This window comes from Topomyia yanbarensis, chromosome 1 (genome assembly GCF_030247195.1).
Source record: "Topomyia yanbarensis strain Yona2022 chromosome 1, ASM3024719v1, whole genome shotgun sequence".
Lineage (NCBI taxonomy): Eukaryota > Metazoa > Arthropoda > Insecta > Diptera > Culicidae > Topomyia > Topomyia yanbarensis.
This window is the reverse complement of record NC_080670.1, coordinates 30870842-30887884: the sequence shown is the minus strand read 5'-3', so window position 1 is coordinate 30887884 and position 17043 is coordinate 30870842. Positions and strand designations below refer to the sequence as shown.

Here is a 17043-nt window from a genome sequence, read left to right as displayed (position 1 = left end):
TGTCCAGAATCTGGAGACAGTTAAGCGGACCCTACACGGGACAAGAATATTGTCAATAAAAATATTGTCAAGACTGCTTCAATACGTCAATCCCATTTGATTTCTACATGATCAATATTTTCAAAATACCCTTACACGATCAATATATTGATCAATAATCGATTTATTGACAATATTTCTGCACCTGTAGGGTCCGCTTTAGAGCACTCTAGTTAGAGTGTGGCCAAGAGGCCATGACGTATCCAAACGAACATGAAATTTGACGTATTTCTATTGTGTATACGTCAAATTCCATGTTGGTTTGGATACGTCATGGCATCTCGGCCACACTCTAACTAGAGTGCTCTAGAGACAGCAACAGCAACGCCACTTGCGGGTAAAGGTGGTACTTCCCATAGTGATGCACACTAGGGTGGGACAAAAATTAGATTCCAGCTCCGAGCAACTTTTTAGGTACCATTTGAGTCCTACAACAACTGTGGAAATTCTTAGCTCGATCGGTGAAACTATATTTTTGCGCCCACTGTTTAAAGTTTACATGGGATTTTGTATGGGAAAATGAACTTTTACAAAATAATTTCTCCAGGAGTCGCCCATTACTTCTTAAAAATAAATCGTTACGTGGCTTTTATAGGAAATTTAACAAAGAAACAAAGTCTCGAAAACCACGAAACGATCTGAGGCTTGAGAAAAAAGTTATTAAGCAGAAACCGATTGATGCTCTGACGATTGATAAAATATTCATTTTTTCTAGCACCACTGCTGTTGGTTGTCCAATTATACGCAATTTTGTTTTAATCCTCTCTTAATGTGTCTAAATCGTTTATCTATAGTATTTGGCCACTTCGAAAGGTTTTGAGGGATAAATTGAGGCTTCTTTTGTACATAATAAGAAAAAGTTAAAATTTTTGTATATAATTAGATCGTCAAAAGTAGTGATGCTGTGAAAAGTGAAATTTTCATCAATCTTCAGGGCATCAATCGGTTTTTGCTTAATAACTTTTTCCACAAGTAACAGATCGTTTTGCAGTCTTCTAGACTTTGTTTCCTTGACAAATTTCCTATAAAAATTAGACAGCTACTTATTTTTAGGAGATAACGGGCGACTCTTGGAAGAATTAATTTGCAAAAGACAATTTCCCCATAAGAAATCCCATGTAAACTTTAAACAGTGGGCGCAAAAATATAGTTTCACCGATAGAGCTAAAAATTTGCAGAGTAGTTCTGGGAGCTAAATGGAACCCAAAAAGTTACTCGGAGCCAAATTTTATTTTTTTCATATAACCATGTCCCACTCTAATGCACACACACACATACATTTTTACATTAAGCTTCCTACCTTCCTCCAATAGAGGCGCTGTAACCTCTATCGTTTCTTGTTTGTATGGGGGAAGGAAAGAGATATCAGTCTTTCTAGCGAGTGAAACACTTTCTGGCGGAAATTTAGATTTGACTGACAGATTTGAATTTCAGTCAGAATTACGGCTGAAGTACAACAACCAACTCCAAATCGTTTCCAGCTGAGGATTGTATCGGAAATAAGCTATCCACATACATTAACGTAGCGTTTGACTGTCAACGTTCGACTACATGGGGCCGGGGCTAAGTGTAAAATTAAAACTTGACTAGATCCGCGTCACGAAAATGTGGCATAATTTTAAACGGCTGTAGCTCTGGTAATTATTGGTGGATTTACGTTATTTAACCACCAATTGATTCAGCAGAATCCCACTTACAAATCGTTAGTCAGTTATTTTGGCATTTACGCTGTACCATATCTAACCCATAAAAATCCGTATTATTGTGAAAACATTGTGAAAATGTGAGACAACAAAGTCTTCGCTTACACCGAAGTAACATTTTAAGTTTTGTAGCACACTACAAGAATAATCTAAGTTTTAATTTTAGAGCTGATTTAAGAGTATCGTAAAACTTCAGTTGTTACTTGGGCGTTCTGTTAATTGTTGATAGATTTTCATAATTCAAGCACCACGATTCAGACAATTGCCAATGAAAATTGTGATCAAATTTATTTTTGTGTTTTAATAATACACTATTGAAAAATCCGACTTTCTCTAACACATACCTCATCCCCACACTCATAAGCACACGTCATACAAATGTCATCACTTGATATAACCTAAAAATCTACAAACCAAACATTTTCAAAAATTTTAAAGAATATCAGTGAATACGTCAACCCCGTGACTAAATGAAAGCGACACGAAAACGAATAATGAAAATATGTTTCTTTTGTTGTACAAAAGACGGGCCTTCCCGGTCAAACCATTCGGAATTTGATTCGGAATCCTGAATGGAATCAGTATGGATTCCAAATCAAATGCAACAACCGATTCTGAGTCGGAATCGGTTGTTGCATTTGATTTGGAATCCATAATGACTCCATTCAGAAATCCGAACCGGTTCCGGAATGAGTTTAACTGGGTGGAATGGTTTAACCGGGCAGCTGCTTCGCAATGTTGATAATGATAAATCGACATAGATCTTTCATTAGGGCTTAAATCGCAAATGTAAACAAACTGCGTTTTCGCTATTATGACATTATGCGACAAAAATACTACAAGATTGAGGTGAAAACTTGTTTAAATGGTTTTTAGTTCGATTTATAATTAAAGAAAACAAAACGGCGAAACATGCATTTTCTTCGAGATTTCGACTTAGGCCCTTCTTCTCATATGGAATATAAAGGCTAAACTTACATTTTTTGACAGAACCGGGCGTACGGTTTTTATTCACAAAATTATTCTTTAAATGGCGGTTCTATTATATAAATGAAAAGCAATATGTACTATGATCATGTCTACTCGATAGTTGTTGCACATAAACATTCGAATATTTCGATATTTTCATGAAATTCGAAAAAAAGATGCACGCGCCCTTTCCTTTACATTGGGTTTCTATGCGCCCATTTGCTGAGCCCTATTAAAAAGTATACTGTCAAGCTCGCCCATTTACCCAGCCCTACCCAGCAAGACAGAGTCAGTTTAGCCCATTTACCGCGCCCTTCTGAAAATTATGTACATGGTTTAGCCCTTCCGCAAATGGTGGTTGCTGAAGGGCGAAATCACGACTGGGATGCAAATTGGGCGTAAGCATTTTTTTAGTTTCTACCCACTAAAAGCACATAGGAATTAAATTCTTTGTTATATTGTCATAAGGTTTAAACAAAGATGCTTCCGGAAAAACATGATCATAAAGTAATTTATACCTACAATAAAAACTACATTTAGAAAAGCATCGCCGAATATTGAAACTGATTTTTCTCCATTTGAGTACATTGCGACTTAGGCCCTAATGAAAGATCTGTGTCGAAATGAGATTGCATATTTTTAAACGTCCTCATCCAAGACGGATACAGGTGTGCACATTTTTTTCTATGTGTGAGTGAGGTTGTCATTTTTCATTGATGAAGTCGAAAAAACAAGAGTATATGAAGAAGAAAAGCACAAACAAATGACGTAGTGGGCCTTTTTGCTGCCATAAGTTTTATTTCGGTTCGGCCATAGTTAATTTAATCGTTTTTTTTTTCGAGGTAAAAAGTGTCCCTAAGTGTTCTAATCGGTAGATCCGAAGTGAAGCTCGACCTTTTTTCATTTTTCAATGTGCGCCAAAGAATCCGAATACTCGCTCGAATGTTTATGTTTACTTCAAAGGCCCCGGCCGCCATGCTTAATTTTGCAAGTATAAAACTAATACACTCAAAAGTGTCGAATGTTCCCACCTTTCTCTACATCTTGGTCCTCATCAGTGATGCCACAAGTTCAGATTTATCTAGAAAGGTATAACCTAGTTAAACTCATTCCGGAACCGGTTAGGATTTCTGAATGGAGTCATTATGGATTCCAAATCAAATGCAACAACCGATTCCGACTCAGAATTGGTTGTTGCATTTGATTTGGAATCCATAATGACTCCATTCAGGATTCCGAATCAAATTCCGAATGGTTTGACCGGGAAAGAGACTATAATAACAAAGAGACGCCATCTTAATTCAGTGAAAACAATTCAACTAGCAACAAGGCTACAGGTCACTGGCAACACTGCAAATGTGCAAGCCTCACGAAACTTGTTGTTGTTATTCCGTTTGTTTCTTCTAACCAATATAAAAATCCGATGCGACTTCTGGTCTGCTGAGTTCCTCGACCAGCTAAAACATAGTTATATCCGCAGGAATCGTATTTTGCAGCAGCAAAACCATAGGTCAAAATTTATTATTTGCATCATTTGGTATTCGTTACCCTCATGCTGAATTTCGTGCTCCCATAAAACCAAGCCCTTTTCTCTTTAGCGTTTCTAAACACGATGAATTGCATAACAATACTTCCTTCAAAACAATGCCACATAATGCTAAACATTTACGATTGACAACTCTCTTGTTCGTTTGGAATGACATTGACAGTAAAATTGGAATTCCAAACGGAACATGGCGTCTCTTTGCTATTCTAGTCTCTTTAGAAAGGTACAGATTTTTGAAGCATTTTTGGTCCAGATTCTGTACGGTACAGATTACAGATTTTTGTGAAAAAGTACAGATTGGTACAAATTTTTTTACATGACAGCAAGGTAAAATAATTTAATCCTGCGATGCATCCCAGTAAACACCAGGTAAACGTTGAGTTAGGCAGCAGTGATGGCAAGATTCTGAAGTGGTGCTGGTACTAATTGACCTTGAACTGAAGCTGACATTGGAATGCGATGCCGATGTGAAAGCCGAGCGAATCTTCTCGGAGTGCATACGTTTACTCTGGCCTGCTCCATTTGAATTCTTGCAAGCAGGTTGGGGCTGATATTACCAGCCCATTCTCAGCTTCTTGCTACCACTCTGTTGGCCACCTTTGGTTGTAAACAAAGTGGCAGCGAGAATTTGAGCTGGAGCTGATATTGTCAAACTCATCCGGAATTCTAACTGGTTTCTTGCGGAATTCCAGCTCAAATAAAATAACCGAGACAGAACGTCTGATTTGATTTCCCAGAATGAAAAATATGTATAAGAAAAATGATTTTTAAAACAACCCTGTTATTGTTTGGGTACAGAATCCGGTACAGATTTTTCTATAGAAGAGTACAGATAGAAAAGATTTTTCAACTCCCGGTACAGATTTAATTGTGGCAACATTGGTCCTCATTTGACATGAGCCACGGAAAGGAAAACGTTCGTCGATTCGTGCCGGAGGGATTCGCCATTCGTAGACCTAAACGGTGATTGCACAATCCAGCTTTTTACGTGCAATAATGGCGGTCTAAAATGTTCAGTTCGTAATACGCTTAATTGCCCTTTTTTGATGATAATCGTTGCGCCAGCTTGACAGCAACGCTCAGTTGAAGATGTCGGGCGGTCATTGAATAAACATCCAACGCATTGGACTAACGTAGGATGACTTAATCTCACTGGGCAGTTGACGTAAACGATTATTGTCAAAAAAGGGTCATTAAACGTATTACGAACTGAACAATTTAGACCGCCGTTATGGTACGTAAAAAGCTGGATAGATGGCGAATCACAAGACATAGTTATCACACCATCAATGAATTTAGAGATAGATTTGATTGTGAGTGCAAACTGCTTCTTTGTTTGTCTGATGCGGTTATAAGGGAAATAATAAACTACAAGAATCGTTCAAGTTTACTAAAACAATCAATTCCATATTCTCTCATTCTCATTCTAAACGTACAAAAGCTCGTGGCCCTCGCGATAACACAAACCTGGTTACGCGAACGCGAACATGCAATTGCAATCATTCACACATACTGACGCTCGCGATCTCGGCAACATAAAACACCCCGGTAATTAGGCGAGTGTTTTAGCACGTATAAATTTACAACTGCGCTCTCAAGCATTATCCCACCGCTCGCGCGATCAGGAATCGGTCACGTACGGAAGTCTCTATCCTCGGAACTAACAGCCCACCCTTATGCCTTCAGTTGGAACAATTAAAATGATGTTCATATCCACTAGACAACACGTTCTTTGGTGACATGGCCGGAAACTCTAGTGATGTAGATAAACTCACTCTCTTCTAGCATCTGAACCGTACACCGAACATTTAGAATTAGATTCACGGTCTGCGAGCGATAATCCAAAAGCACACGTGAATAGGCCAATGGGCACACGGTTTATAAAAGCGAATTAATACACACGAAGTTGCATACACGCTAGTACACGGGACAAACAAACGCCCACGCGATCGAACACGTTAACGTACAAACGCTCGAGCCACTCGCGATGACACATACGATGGTTAAGTACTTACGTCCGCACATATCTGAATTCGTGCCCACCAAATAAACGAACTGATGAAAATATTATTTCCTATTCTAGTTGAGATAAAATGGTACTTTATTCTGTAATGTTTTAGAGCAATCAATCCTGAGCCAATTTGTTGAAGATGCTAAAAGTGTATCTCAACCCCAGTAACTCATTTTAGCGTCATTTTAATAACATAGCTTGAAAAAAAAACCTTTGTCTTTTGCTATACTGCTGCTAGTGGCGTTTTCTGTATCCTCTATCTACAATACACTAACTTGTAATTACAGGCAGCGTAGATATCAGCTTTGTTTAACATTTTATTGAAATGTGAACAACCCGGATCTACAGCATTTTTCTACATCAATCCAGGGTAACTTCTCACCCTGCGCAATCGATGCCGCAATATAATTCATTCTCCTTTGTTATACAAATTAGTGATTCATCAACACAACACACGAAGCGGTTGTTCTCTGCTAAATCACCAAGAAACCATCAATCCGCTGATTAGACTTTTTATTTTTGTCAAAAGTCAGCTGATCGAGTGGTGGGCTATTTTTATCGTGTCAACGTATCTCCAATTTTAGTTCGGTAGATCTCTTTCTAATAATAACTTCAGTTAAACTTAGTCAAACACAAAAACTGTAGCTGTTTGTTTGATAAGTAGCTATTCAAGAAAACCTTTCAGTCACCAAGAGAATGAATCGATGTGTGATCGGTAGCACTTTTCCTGACCAATCACCTGATATGACAATGATAAGCTTTCGGCCTTCAATTGAAATGTATCCTGGACTAGGGGCCAGTTTCGACCACATTCGTATCCTGTTATCTAACAGTTGGTTGCATTTATTGCCGTTGTTGCCAAATTGCCGATACGATCCATCGACGCTGTTAATTATTGTTAGGTTCCTGCTTACGTCTTTTTACTTTGCACTTTGATTACACTTTCTCAGTGATATCTAATCACTGGTTTCGCGTGGTATCCTCCCGTTATTGACTGTATAAATACGGTTCGCACCCCTAGCCGAGTCACACTTCAGCTATCGCCGACTCGAGCAACCGATCCAAGTAGCCAAAATGTTCAAGCTCCTTCTCGTTGCCGCTCTGGTACCAGCCATGACGCTGGCAGCCGTCAACTTCAGCCCCTGTAAGTACATACCATTTTCGACGCCTACTGATTCGCAGTAACGAGTTAACTCTCGATTACGACAGGTCCTAACGGTGCCCCCACGCCAACGTCGTTGACCGTCAACGACTGTTCCGGTGATGTGTGCCAGCTGCTTGCAGGAGGACGAGTCGACGCCTTGGCCAGTGGTATCGTGAGCCCCGCCGATAGTGCCACCGCTACCGCTTACGTCGTTGTCCGGCTCGGTGGTTTGGACGTTGGATTCGAGATGCCGCCAGAGTTGGAGGATGCTTGCGCTATCGGAATCCAGGGTGGTTGCCCGCTCACTTCCGGTACTGCTTTCAACTACGCACTGAACGATGACTCCCTGGATGTGCCGGCCCGTGGTGTTGCCGTGGAGATCGAGGTCGGTCTGACCGGTGACGGTGGTTCCGCTTTGGGCTGTCTGCGCTTCAACGCCGTCATCAACTAGGTGGAGAGTCATGTGGAATACGTTTTTGGAATAAAATCGGATTTGTCGTGTTTTGAGAATGATTGGTAGTGGTTTTTATTGCTACTTGGCAGGGGATCAGGGAGGGTCAGGTTGATTCGGGAACTACAGGCTCAATTTGGAGAGGATTGGAGAGAGCAAACCTAAACCATCTAGTACTATTGTGGAATCCATTTTATTTGAGTAGTCCAAAAGATAGTTAACAAACGAGGTTATAACTACTAGAAGGCGCGTGCCGCTGTTGGTTCCTGATCAAGGGCCCTATTCTCACAGTCACGCCACCTAGTGACTAGAAGAAAATTACCTTCTAGTCACTAGGTGACGTGACTGTGCGAATAGGGCCGCCAACCAATCTGACTTTGATTCAGAATCCTGAATCAAAGTCTTCGGGTTAGAAAAATCTCTTAAGAAAAATCTATAAACCCTATGTGCGGGGTAGGGATTCGAACCCAGGTGAGCTGCGTACAAGGCAATCGATTTACCAGCTACGCTATGCCCGCTCCCAATGGTAAGAGTTATATGTATTGTGCCCGATACAAGCGAACATGATGTTTGCCCAATACTCTCCTTACGGAGCATTAACCTGCTACGCCCAAACATTTGTTCGATTTCGCTGGTCTCATCTGTAAATCAGACCTTCTGTTTGCTTTGGAACACATAAAGCTTCCGTTTTAGTTTTTGCGTGTACTTGGCGCTAAGTTAGTGTCAGTTAGTGAGACGAAATCGAAAAATACAACCCTTTCCATTGCGTGTGTATTAGATTCTACGAATGCAATGTTCCAGTACGCTCGAATATCCGGTGAAGAATTTCCAACATTACCTACTCTCGCATGGAGATTCTAAAATTTGCTTTCTATGGAGATGTCACCGATGATTTTATCGCTACTGACACTTTGAGTCGCTTGAGTTCGGAACGAGCTACCACCGACAAATTGTAACGATGTTACAAAAAAAAGGTTTCGGTAATTGATTTTTAGTCTAATATATCATTAATGTCGGGAATGGAAGAGAGCAGAGTAATTCTCGCGCGCATGGAAAGCAGCATGAGTTGGAGCGAGCTTTCAAACCTTCGTTCGACCGTAGCGCCCCAAGTGATGGGGGATATAATTACATACATAAATCAGTCGTGATTTGAAATTGATGGGTCAGAACTCATCAAATGGGAGAATGACCAATTGAATTTGGAGGATTTAAAAAAAAATAAAAAGGGAACTCGCGACGCGCTAGGGACGAGGGCAGCGGAAAACTTTATAAATGAGTCTTGGACAAATGATCTTTTTTCTCGATTCGATCGACATTGTGAACAGTTGAAAAAGTTGGAAGTTCAGAGTAGATAGTAAAATTCCGCTCGACGACATTTATAGACGAGAAATAAGGTGGAAGTTAAATATAGGCCCAGAATTTGGGAAATGTGCATAGTGCGATATGTGAGTATGCGAATTAAAATTATTATATCAGTACTAAGACGTTGCTCTACAGATCGTAGGTCTTTACTATAACCCGCGTGTGCACAAGTTTATACTGCAAATTGCTTCGAGGTTCAGGTAAAAAAAATCTGTTGCTTGTATCAAATTAAGGTATAATTGCTAATGCAATATTCGCTATTTACTCTTGAAGGAATTAACATCCTTCAAGTGAAGGTGTTACTGCCAGGTGTAGGGGACTACGACTAGCCACGTTTTCCCTCGGACGATCCAGAAGCTTGGCGGCTTGTAGGCCCGCTCGTTGTCAGGCCCGTGTTCGTCCATCGCATCTGTGGGCTGTGAAGGTAATCCACGCCTTCTGGGAATGATCGCCAGTTGTCAACTGCTGGACATCATCCAATCTGGCCTCGTAGCAGCGATTTCGTGATCACGAATGGCGAAACTCTAATTCAAGTTACAGAGTAACCGCCATCGAAATTTGCACCGCCGTCGGCTAGCTAGCCGAGACACATAGGCAGTTCAGACACTGACAGCATTCATGCGGCCGCCGCCGAAAAGCCACCGTCGTTGGAAAAATTTGCTGCTAGCAGCCACCCACTCACCCACCGTTGGATCGTCGCCTCAACAGAATTAAGGTCAGAACATTTATTGTCGTGTTATACATTAGAACATAGGTAGACAGTAGATTTGTGGGCTAGAGTTAGTCGTTCTACCTTGCATGGAGAACGGGAGAAACGAAAAGTGAAAAAACCAACTCAAGCGCTTGAGATAAAAATAGATTTTTTTGTCGGCATAGAAGAGCAACATAAATTAAACCGTTTAAAGCACAAATTCGATTTTGCATTGGAATAAATTCGCGTGTCGTGAAGGAGGAAGAAACAAGATCATTTGGTCATTTTAGTATTAAGGGTGAATCGAAATAGTTCCCGTTGGTCATCCTTATAGTTGGTGCCGTTTTGTTCACGTTGGTCTCTAGGAACGATTGGTATAACTTCGCGATTAATTTAAAGAACTCGCCTTGAGGAGTCTCGTCGGGCACGTGACGAACACATGCTGGTTTGCATGCAAGCGTGATTTATTGCTTGCTTGGCGCATAAGCAAATTAGTGATAAACCAACCAGTGACCCGTTACAAAATAAATAGTTTTATGACAAAGTGACAAACACCTGCTAATCGGTATCAGTTTAAAGATAAACGTCGGTGACCAGGGTTTATTTGGCAATAAAAAACTGATTAAGCTGATAGTGCAACATACTTTCATCACTATTCCAAGGCAGAGGGACAAACTATTTAAGTAATCCGCGTATAGTAGCTAATCAGTTCAGTTGCTTCGGACTACTCTTTCAGCTATGAACAAGTTTGCATTTTTAGTAGCGATTCTGCCTTCGTTGGTCTTCACCGAAATAGTTCCCGTCCAGGAATGTGAGTTGTCGCTAGTTCACCGGGGCTAAGCTAAAATAACCTTTTGCTTGCGGACTTCCAGGTCAAACTGGACCCCTTCCGACTTCGGTGGATGTCATTGGCTGTAGTAAGCTACCTTGTAAGTTATCCCGCGGACAGGAGGCCGTCGTTTATGTAGACTTCAGACCAGCTAGCGATGCATCCGCATTGCGTCCGTCAGTATTCGCCACGGTACTGGGTGTGACCGTTCCGTTCAGCTTACCTGAAGATTGGCAGAATGCTTGCGATTGGCTTGTGGGAACCCGCTGCCCGTTGACCGCCGGTGAAGATGTGATGTACGTCCTGAGGCTGCCTGTACAGAAGACCTACCCGCCGGTAGCTGTGGATGTCGAGCTCCGACTGATCGATCAGGCTGAACAGGTTGTGAGTTGCTTTGTGGTGTCGGCGAAGGTGGTATAAGGACTGGATTAGAAATACATGGTTTCTTCCGATACCGGTTGCTTTATTTGAGTGTTATTTTTCATCCCATACCATCAAATTTCTAAGGTCATTTCTATTTAATGTAGAACTTTTGTTTTCTTAAGATGTTCCTTTTAAAATTCCAATTCGGACATGATGCATGTTTTGGTTTTTCTAGGCTAATTGGTGACATCCACCTGACTCAGTCGTTTTACTTCTAGAACTCGTAGTATATCACACACAGATAACAGATGTTTAGTCGCGATTCGAAATCTGTGGAAAAACCCGTCACTGAAATTCCGAAAAAATCAGACGACTGCAACGTGTTTGGTAAACGTTTATAGGTGGCGCAGTGATCGACGCAATGGAAACAGGTGTAGCAAACAGTTGCGTAGATGGCGACAGTGAAACACTGATTTCAAACGTTTATCAATTTGAAAGTTAAAACAGGTTCCTAAATAAATTTTGTTCTAGCCTAGGATGTTTCCGTTATCTGTGGTAGGATTACGGGATAGTTCGCCAAGCTGCATTACAAAATTGGACGATAGAAATTTTGCAATCTTGCGTTGTCCACAGAGAGATTAGCCCATCGTGAGTTTCGGAGTCAGGCTTCAAACGCATTAGTTCGATAAATCCAAACGATTATAATATCAGATATCACACACTCAAACGCAGGCAACCACATCCAGCACCGCTTTAGATCAAAGCCCCATCGAACTCCACGCAGGCGATTTCGGTTGCACCATCTCGCAGACCGACTCGGATCTGAACGGTGATGCCACCGAGCGGCAGGTTCATGTCATCGTCGTAGAACACATAGTCGAAAGGTTGTCCAGCAACAAGCGGGCAGGAATTGATTCCATTGGCGCAAGCATCCACCAATTCCTCGGGAATCGGGAAGTCCAAGTCCAATCCGGCCAGACTAACGGTGATGTAGGCTTCGACAGTGCTGGTGGAAACCGGGCTGATAATGTTACCACCCTTGGCCTCCAGGGGTTGTCCACGAACGATGGGACACGGCAGGGAGGTGCAGTCTCCTACCGTGAACGTCTCCGGAACCGGAGCATTGTTGGGGCCTGGAATATATAAGCGTGAAAAAGTGCCTGCTTAGGATGTTTGCAGTTTCTCTTACAGGTGCGGAAGGGTGTTGGGCTGGCCAAAGCCAGGACCGGGATGATGGCAGCGACGACGAGGTACTTGAACATTTTGATTGCGAATGCTGTTCGATACTTGTGGCTTCCAAAATCCAACCCGAGGCTTAAATAGCAAAAAGTGCTTCAACCGGGAAGGCATGCCGATTAGATAACAAGCGTTGACGCGTTAGGTAATCGTGTAACTAAGATTAATTGTACCCTTCTGCGCGTACAGGGGGTTGCAGTTGCCAAACGAACCCCCCAACAGTAATCGATGCGGTTTTGATTAGGCTATCAGTCGGTGGGGAATTTCGAGTTTGCTGAGTATGCTTTTTCTGGATGGACATCTGGTGGTGACTAGTCGAAACCTGGCGCCAATTGCATCGTACTGCAGCGATTCGCTTTGCAATCATAGTAGACTATTTTTGGAAGTACTTTGGCCGAGTGGCGATTATTACGTGTATTTGTTGGCATATTTATGACTTCAGTTACCGTGGAACGCCATCATGATAAGAACAACCTTTGCAGATCGCTTTAGAATGAGGCTTCCCATGTGCTATTTGCATTTTAATGGAATAATTTATTATTCGATAAGAGCGATGACATTCAAAATCTCGATACGTTTCAGTAGTTCGACTGATGTTGCGAATCTGAATCCATTGACTGAAAACATTCGATTTATTCAGCTCATGCTACAATTTTTGCATCAAACTCGAGGCATGCAACAACCGTCCCGTCATCGGCTCGCAATCCAACTTCTACCTGAACGGTGATTCCGCTTAGTCCAAGGGCTTGGCCTGCGTGGTTCAGAGTATAATCAAAGGACTGTCCAGCTGTAATGGGACAGGTTCCGGAAGAGACTCCACTGGAGCAAGCATCCTTCAGATCATCCGGCATCGGGAACGGAATCTGCAGGCCAGCTAACCGAACCGTGATGTAAGCCTCCAGGCGCTCCGTATCGATCGGGCTTATGATCCCGACGGCTACAGCTCGAATCGGTGCTCCATTCTGTATCGAACAGGGTGAAAAAATGCAACCGTTGATATCTACCGAGGCTGGCAGGTCGGCTCCATTGGAACCTGAAAGAGTCGATTGATAATTACGTGTGTTGAACTAGATGAAAACCGATTTGGTTACTTACATTGACGAACTGGGGTTTGGGTTAGGACAAGAGGAATGACGATGGCGATGATCGCTAGAAGCCGGTTCATTTTTGGTGGAGACTAGTTTCTAAACTGAGGAACATTTCATGTTGGCACTATGGTGTGGTCAGTAGTTTGTTATTCAAAGCCCAAAAACAGCGTGATTTCGATAAGATAAGAATCGGTTCGATGAGTGATGTTTTCCTGTATACACGTGCAACACGCAATGCGTAGCTATTTTGCAATCAGATCGAGATTAAATAGACTTTTTATTTGTGATACCATTCGCATAGAGTAAACGGATGACCGATACCACAATGAGAAAAACGTGTTTAATCCACCTAACAGTGTGATGAGACATTTCTTATAACTCTTATCACTCTTCGGATATTATATCGTTTGAGAGCATTTAGAACTTGATGCTTCGCAATGTTTTTGATAACACATACTACATGGGATAGTGGCAGGACTCAGAGAATCGCTCAAATCAGCATAGGACAACATCAGTGCTAGAAATCTCAAACCAAATCAATGGGAAAGCGAAAAAATGGCCCATAAAATAGACATACCAACGAATTATTGTTGATGCTCTGTTAATAAAATATCTATATTGTGGTGGGAAAACTGAATTTTCCTAAAGGGGTTATATATTGTACTGAAACAAAAAAAAACGATTTTTTTTTTATCGATTTGAAGTTTATATTTTACTCAAATTTCCAACGCGACTGAGAACTAAGAAATCAACGCTTTTTCTTGAAAAGGACGATACTAGCAGTGATACCATTCAAAGAAAATCAACAGTGTATATTTCCAGACTTGGTTTTATTTCCTATTTGAGAACTATTGTATTTTTTGCATCCTAGATTGCATGATTCAGTGATCGAAACCCAAAACTTCATAAAGTATTTGAAATTATTAAATTAAAATTTGTTTTTGCTATTGAAATTGACAAAATGATAGTATCGCCCCTTTGGCGATTGTTTACTTTTTCGGTCCCATCTATCAGCATTGAAGTATCGCCCTTACGTTTTTTACAATAACTACCATTTTACACCACCGATTTCGTCCGTGTTTTTTCAATAGAGATCATTGTTACTATTTACAGCTGGTATCAGTTTGATAATCCTAAAAAATACGAAAATAACAGTTTCGCCTCTAAACTGCTAGCAAAAAAAGTATCGCCCTGTTTGTTTGCATGGAGCGTGGAGGGCGAAACTTTAAATAAACAAACAAAAATACAGTTTCGCCTGTTATACTTTTTGCTGTAGTTTAAGAAAGCAGTATCGTGGAATCCAAATTTTTAGGTTAATTTGTTGCGTTTCAAAGCCCTCATTCGCATGTACGAAAAAAAGCCCTATGTTTACATTTGTAAGTATCGCCCTTTTCACAAAAAAAAGCGTTGAAATGAAATCGCAGCTCCTGATATCACGCTATCTCTGAAGTACATGCGTGCATAGTTTCAAATTTTACTTCGACATCGACTTTTTCTAAAGGTGACTTCCCAGTAGTATTCTTGATTTGAATTATTATCGCTAATCCTAATGCAAAAGAACAAATAAAAACCTCACGAAAACGAACCGTTTGGGAAAATCATCATCATTACTAGAATTTTCATTTTCACGAAACTTTTCGATAACCTTCCGTCACTTGCGTTAATGCACTGGGTGCACAGTAGGGTGACAGAAAAAAAATGACCCCTATCGGCCCACCTCTGCGTCGATTCCTAGTCCCACCAGGAGTACTTGTACCAAATTTGAAGCAAATCGGACAAGTCTAACTACCGGACCAACGGGCCTGAAGTTTGTATGGGAATTTTCAATTTACATGGAGAAAACCCACTAGCACGCATTTTCGCCGCTAGGTGGCACTGTATGCATCGTATTATCACTGTAAGTGAAAATAAGAAGGATAATTGAATTGTCTACAACTTAGTCGAAGACTGCAAGTAAATCCGACTTTGTTAAAAGAAGTTATTAAACTTTTAACGAAGTGATGTCTGAGTCAGTTTTGCATGGGGCCTAATAGTGCATGGTTGTGTATCAGTACTCGATTCACACGAACTAAACATTTTTGTGAAATAATCGTTAGGTTTAGCTCAATGGTATGTTTACAAGAATTATAGTAAATAATACGAGTCATGCTTTGATTAGAAAATTTTAGTTCCACCTGTTACCGCATAGAGGACGCCAACACTAACTTTTCAACGGAGAGAGATAGAAATTTGGTGTCTTCTACAAAGTTATAGAACAGGCATTTTTCAGTATTTCTTCTGAACATCTTGATACTCTATCTTTCTTCTATGAAAAGTTAGTAGTGGCGCCCTCTATGCGGTCACAGGTGGAACTAAAATTTTCTAACCAAAACATAACTCGTATTATTTACTATAATTCTTGTGAACATACTATTCGGCTAAATCTAACCATTATTTCACAAAAATATATAGTTCGCGGGAGTCGAGTACTGATACACAACCATGCACTGCTAGGCCCCATGCAAAACTGACTCAGACATCACTTCGTTAAAAGTTTAATAACTTCTTTTAACATAGCCGGATTTACTAGCAGTCTTCGACTAAGTTGTAGATAATTAAAATATCTTTCTTATTTTCACTTACAGTGATAATACGATGTATACAGTGCCCCCTAGCGGCGAAAATACGAGCTGGTGAGTTTTCTCCATGTAAATTGTTGAAAAATCCAATATAAACTTCAGGCACGTTGGTCCGGTAGTTAGACTTGTCCGATTTGCTTCAAATTTGGTACAAGTACTCCTGGTGGGACTAGGAATCGACTCAGGGGTGGGCCGATTGAGTTTTCAAAAATTCATCATTTTTCTGGGCAGTCTAGTGCACAGTGCTCTAAAAATCTAGCGAAATCGTCTTAGGGCACCAGCGGGTCTGTAAAGAATACTAAAAATTAATTTCTATTCCAAAATTTTCAGTTCAGCAATTCGAGAGATCGTGCTCACCGCAAGCCATGAAAAATAGACTAAGTTGTGAAGCGATGGTCACTATTTATTAAAAAATCACGGTTGAATAAAAAATAAAACTATTAAAAAATTTCAAATAGTTTATAATTTTCACAAACTTATTAGGAAAAATTGTTTAATAAGCTTTCGTAATATTGTGTAGGAAAAAAGCTGAAAATTTGAAAATAAATCTGAGGATTATGATTGATTACAGAACTCTGGAATTTTCTATTGGAATGTTTTCAGGCAGGAATTTGATATTGATGCTATTAGACAACTGTGAAATCAAGACCAATAGATCAGCTACATATCAGGACCCCATTCCGACAATTTATCAAAAGTCCTCATGATGTTTACAACAACAGGTTATCAATCTACGGATCAGATAATTGTTATTGTAATATTGAATTAAATCAGTCAGCATCAATAAATTTTCAACTCCAATCCAATATTTTTTTTTGGTGTGGTGGGGGGGGGGGGGGGGCTGTATGGTGTTAAACCCCAAAACCTTCTCTTGGCTACGCCGTTGCTTGGAGTTATTTATTTCGCTTTTCATTTTCCGAAAGGTTTCAGATCGATCCGATGGTCATAAGTTAGAAAAATTGCAGTCAGAAGGTTCGCACAAATGAACATTTT

The 17043-nt window shown here is 40.6% G+C and overlaps 4 protein-coding genes across 4 annotated transcripts; 2 read left to right on the top strand and 2 right to left on the bottom strand.

Annotated features, from left to right (window-relative positions):
- The first annotated feature begins 7256 nt into the window (after positions 1-7256).
- Positions 7257-7925, top strand: LOC131677253 (uncharacterized). Its single transcript, XM_058956975.1, has 2 exons — positions 7257-7412; positions 7478-7925. The coding sequence occupies exons 1-2, from the start codon at positions 7343-7345 to the stop codon at positions 7861-7863; spliced, it is 456 nt and encodes a 151-aa protein (XP_058812958.1). The 5' UTR covers positions 7257-7342; the 3' UTR covers positions 7864-7925.
- Positions 7926-10610: 2685 nt separating this feature from the next.
- Positions 10611-11653, top strand: LOC131677258 (NPC intracellular cholesterol transporter 2-like). The gene is made up of 2 exons (XM_058956980.1): positions 10611-10727; positions 10789-11653. Exons 1-2 carry the CDS (start codon positions 10655-10657, stop codon positions 11163-11165), a joined length of 450 nt encoding a protein of 149 aa, XP_058812963.1. The 5' UTR covers positions 10611-10654; the 3' UTR covers positions 11166-11653.
- Positions 11654-11789: 136 nt separating this feature from the next.
- On the bottom strand, positions 11790-12403 carry LOC131677257 (NPC intracellular cholesterol transporter 2-like). The gene is made up of 2 exons (XM_058956979.1): positions 12298-12403; positions 11790-12241 (listed from the first exon to the last, which is right to left on the bottom strand). Exons 1-2 carry the CDS (start codon positions 12368-12370, stop codon positions 11862-11864), a joined length of 453 nt encoding a protein of 150 aa, XP_058812962.1. The 5' UTR covers positions 12371-12403; the 3' UTR covers positions 11790-11861.
- Positions 12404-12985: 582 nt separating this feature from the next.
- Positions 12986-13509, bottom strand: LOC131694697 (NPC intracellular cholesterol transporter 2-like). The gene is made up of 2 exons (XM_058983178.1): positions 13440-13509; positions 12986-13377 (listed from the first exon to the last, which is right to left on the bottom strand). The coding sequence occupies exons 1-2, from the start codon at positions 13507-13509 to the stop codon at positions 12986-12988; spliced, it is 462 nt and encodes a 153-aa protein (XP_058839161.1).
- Positions 13510-17043: the final 3534 nt, after the last annotated feature.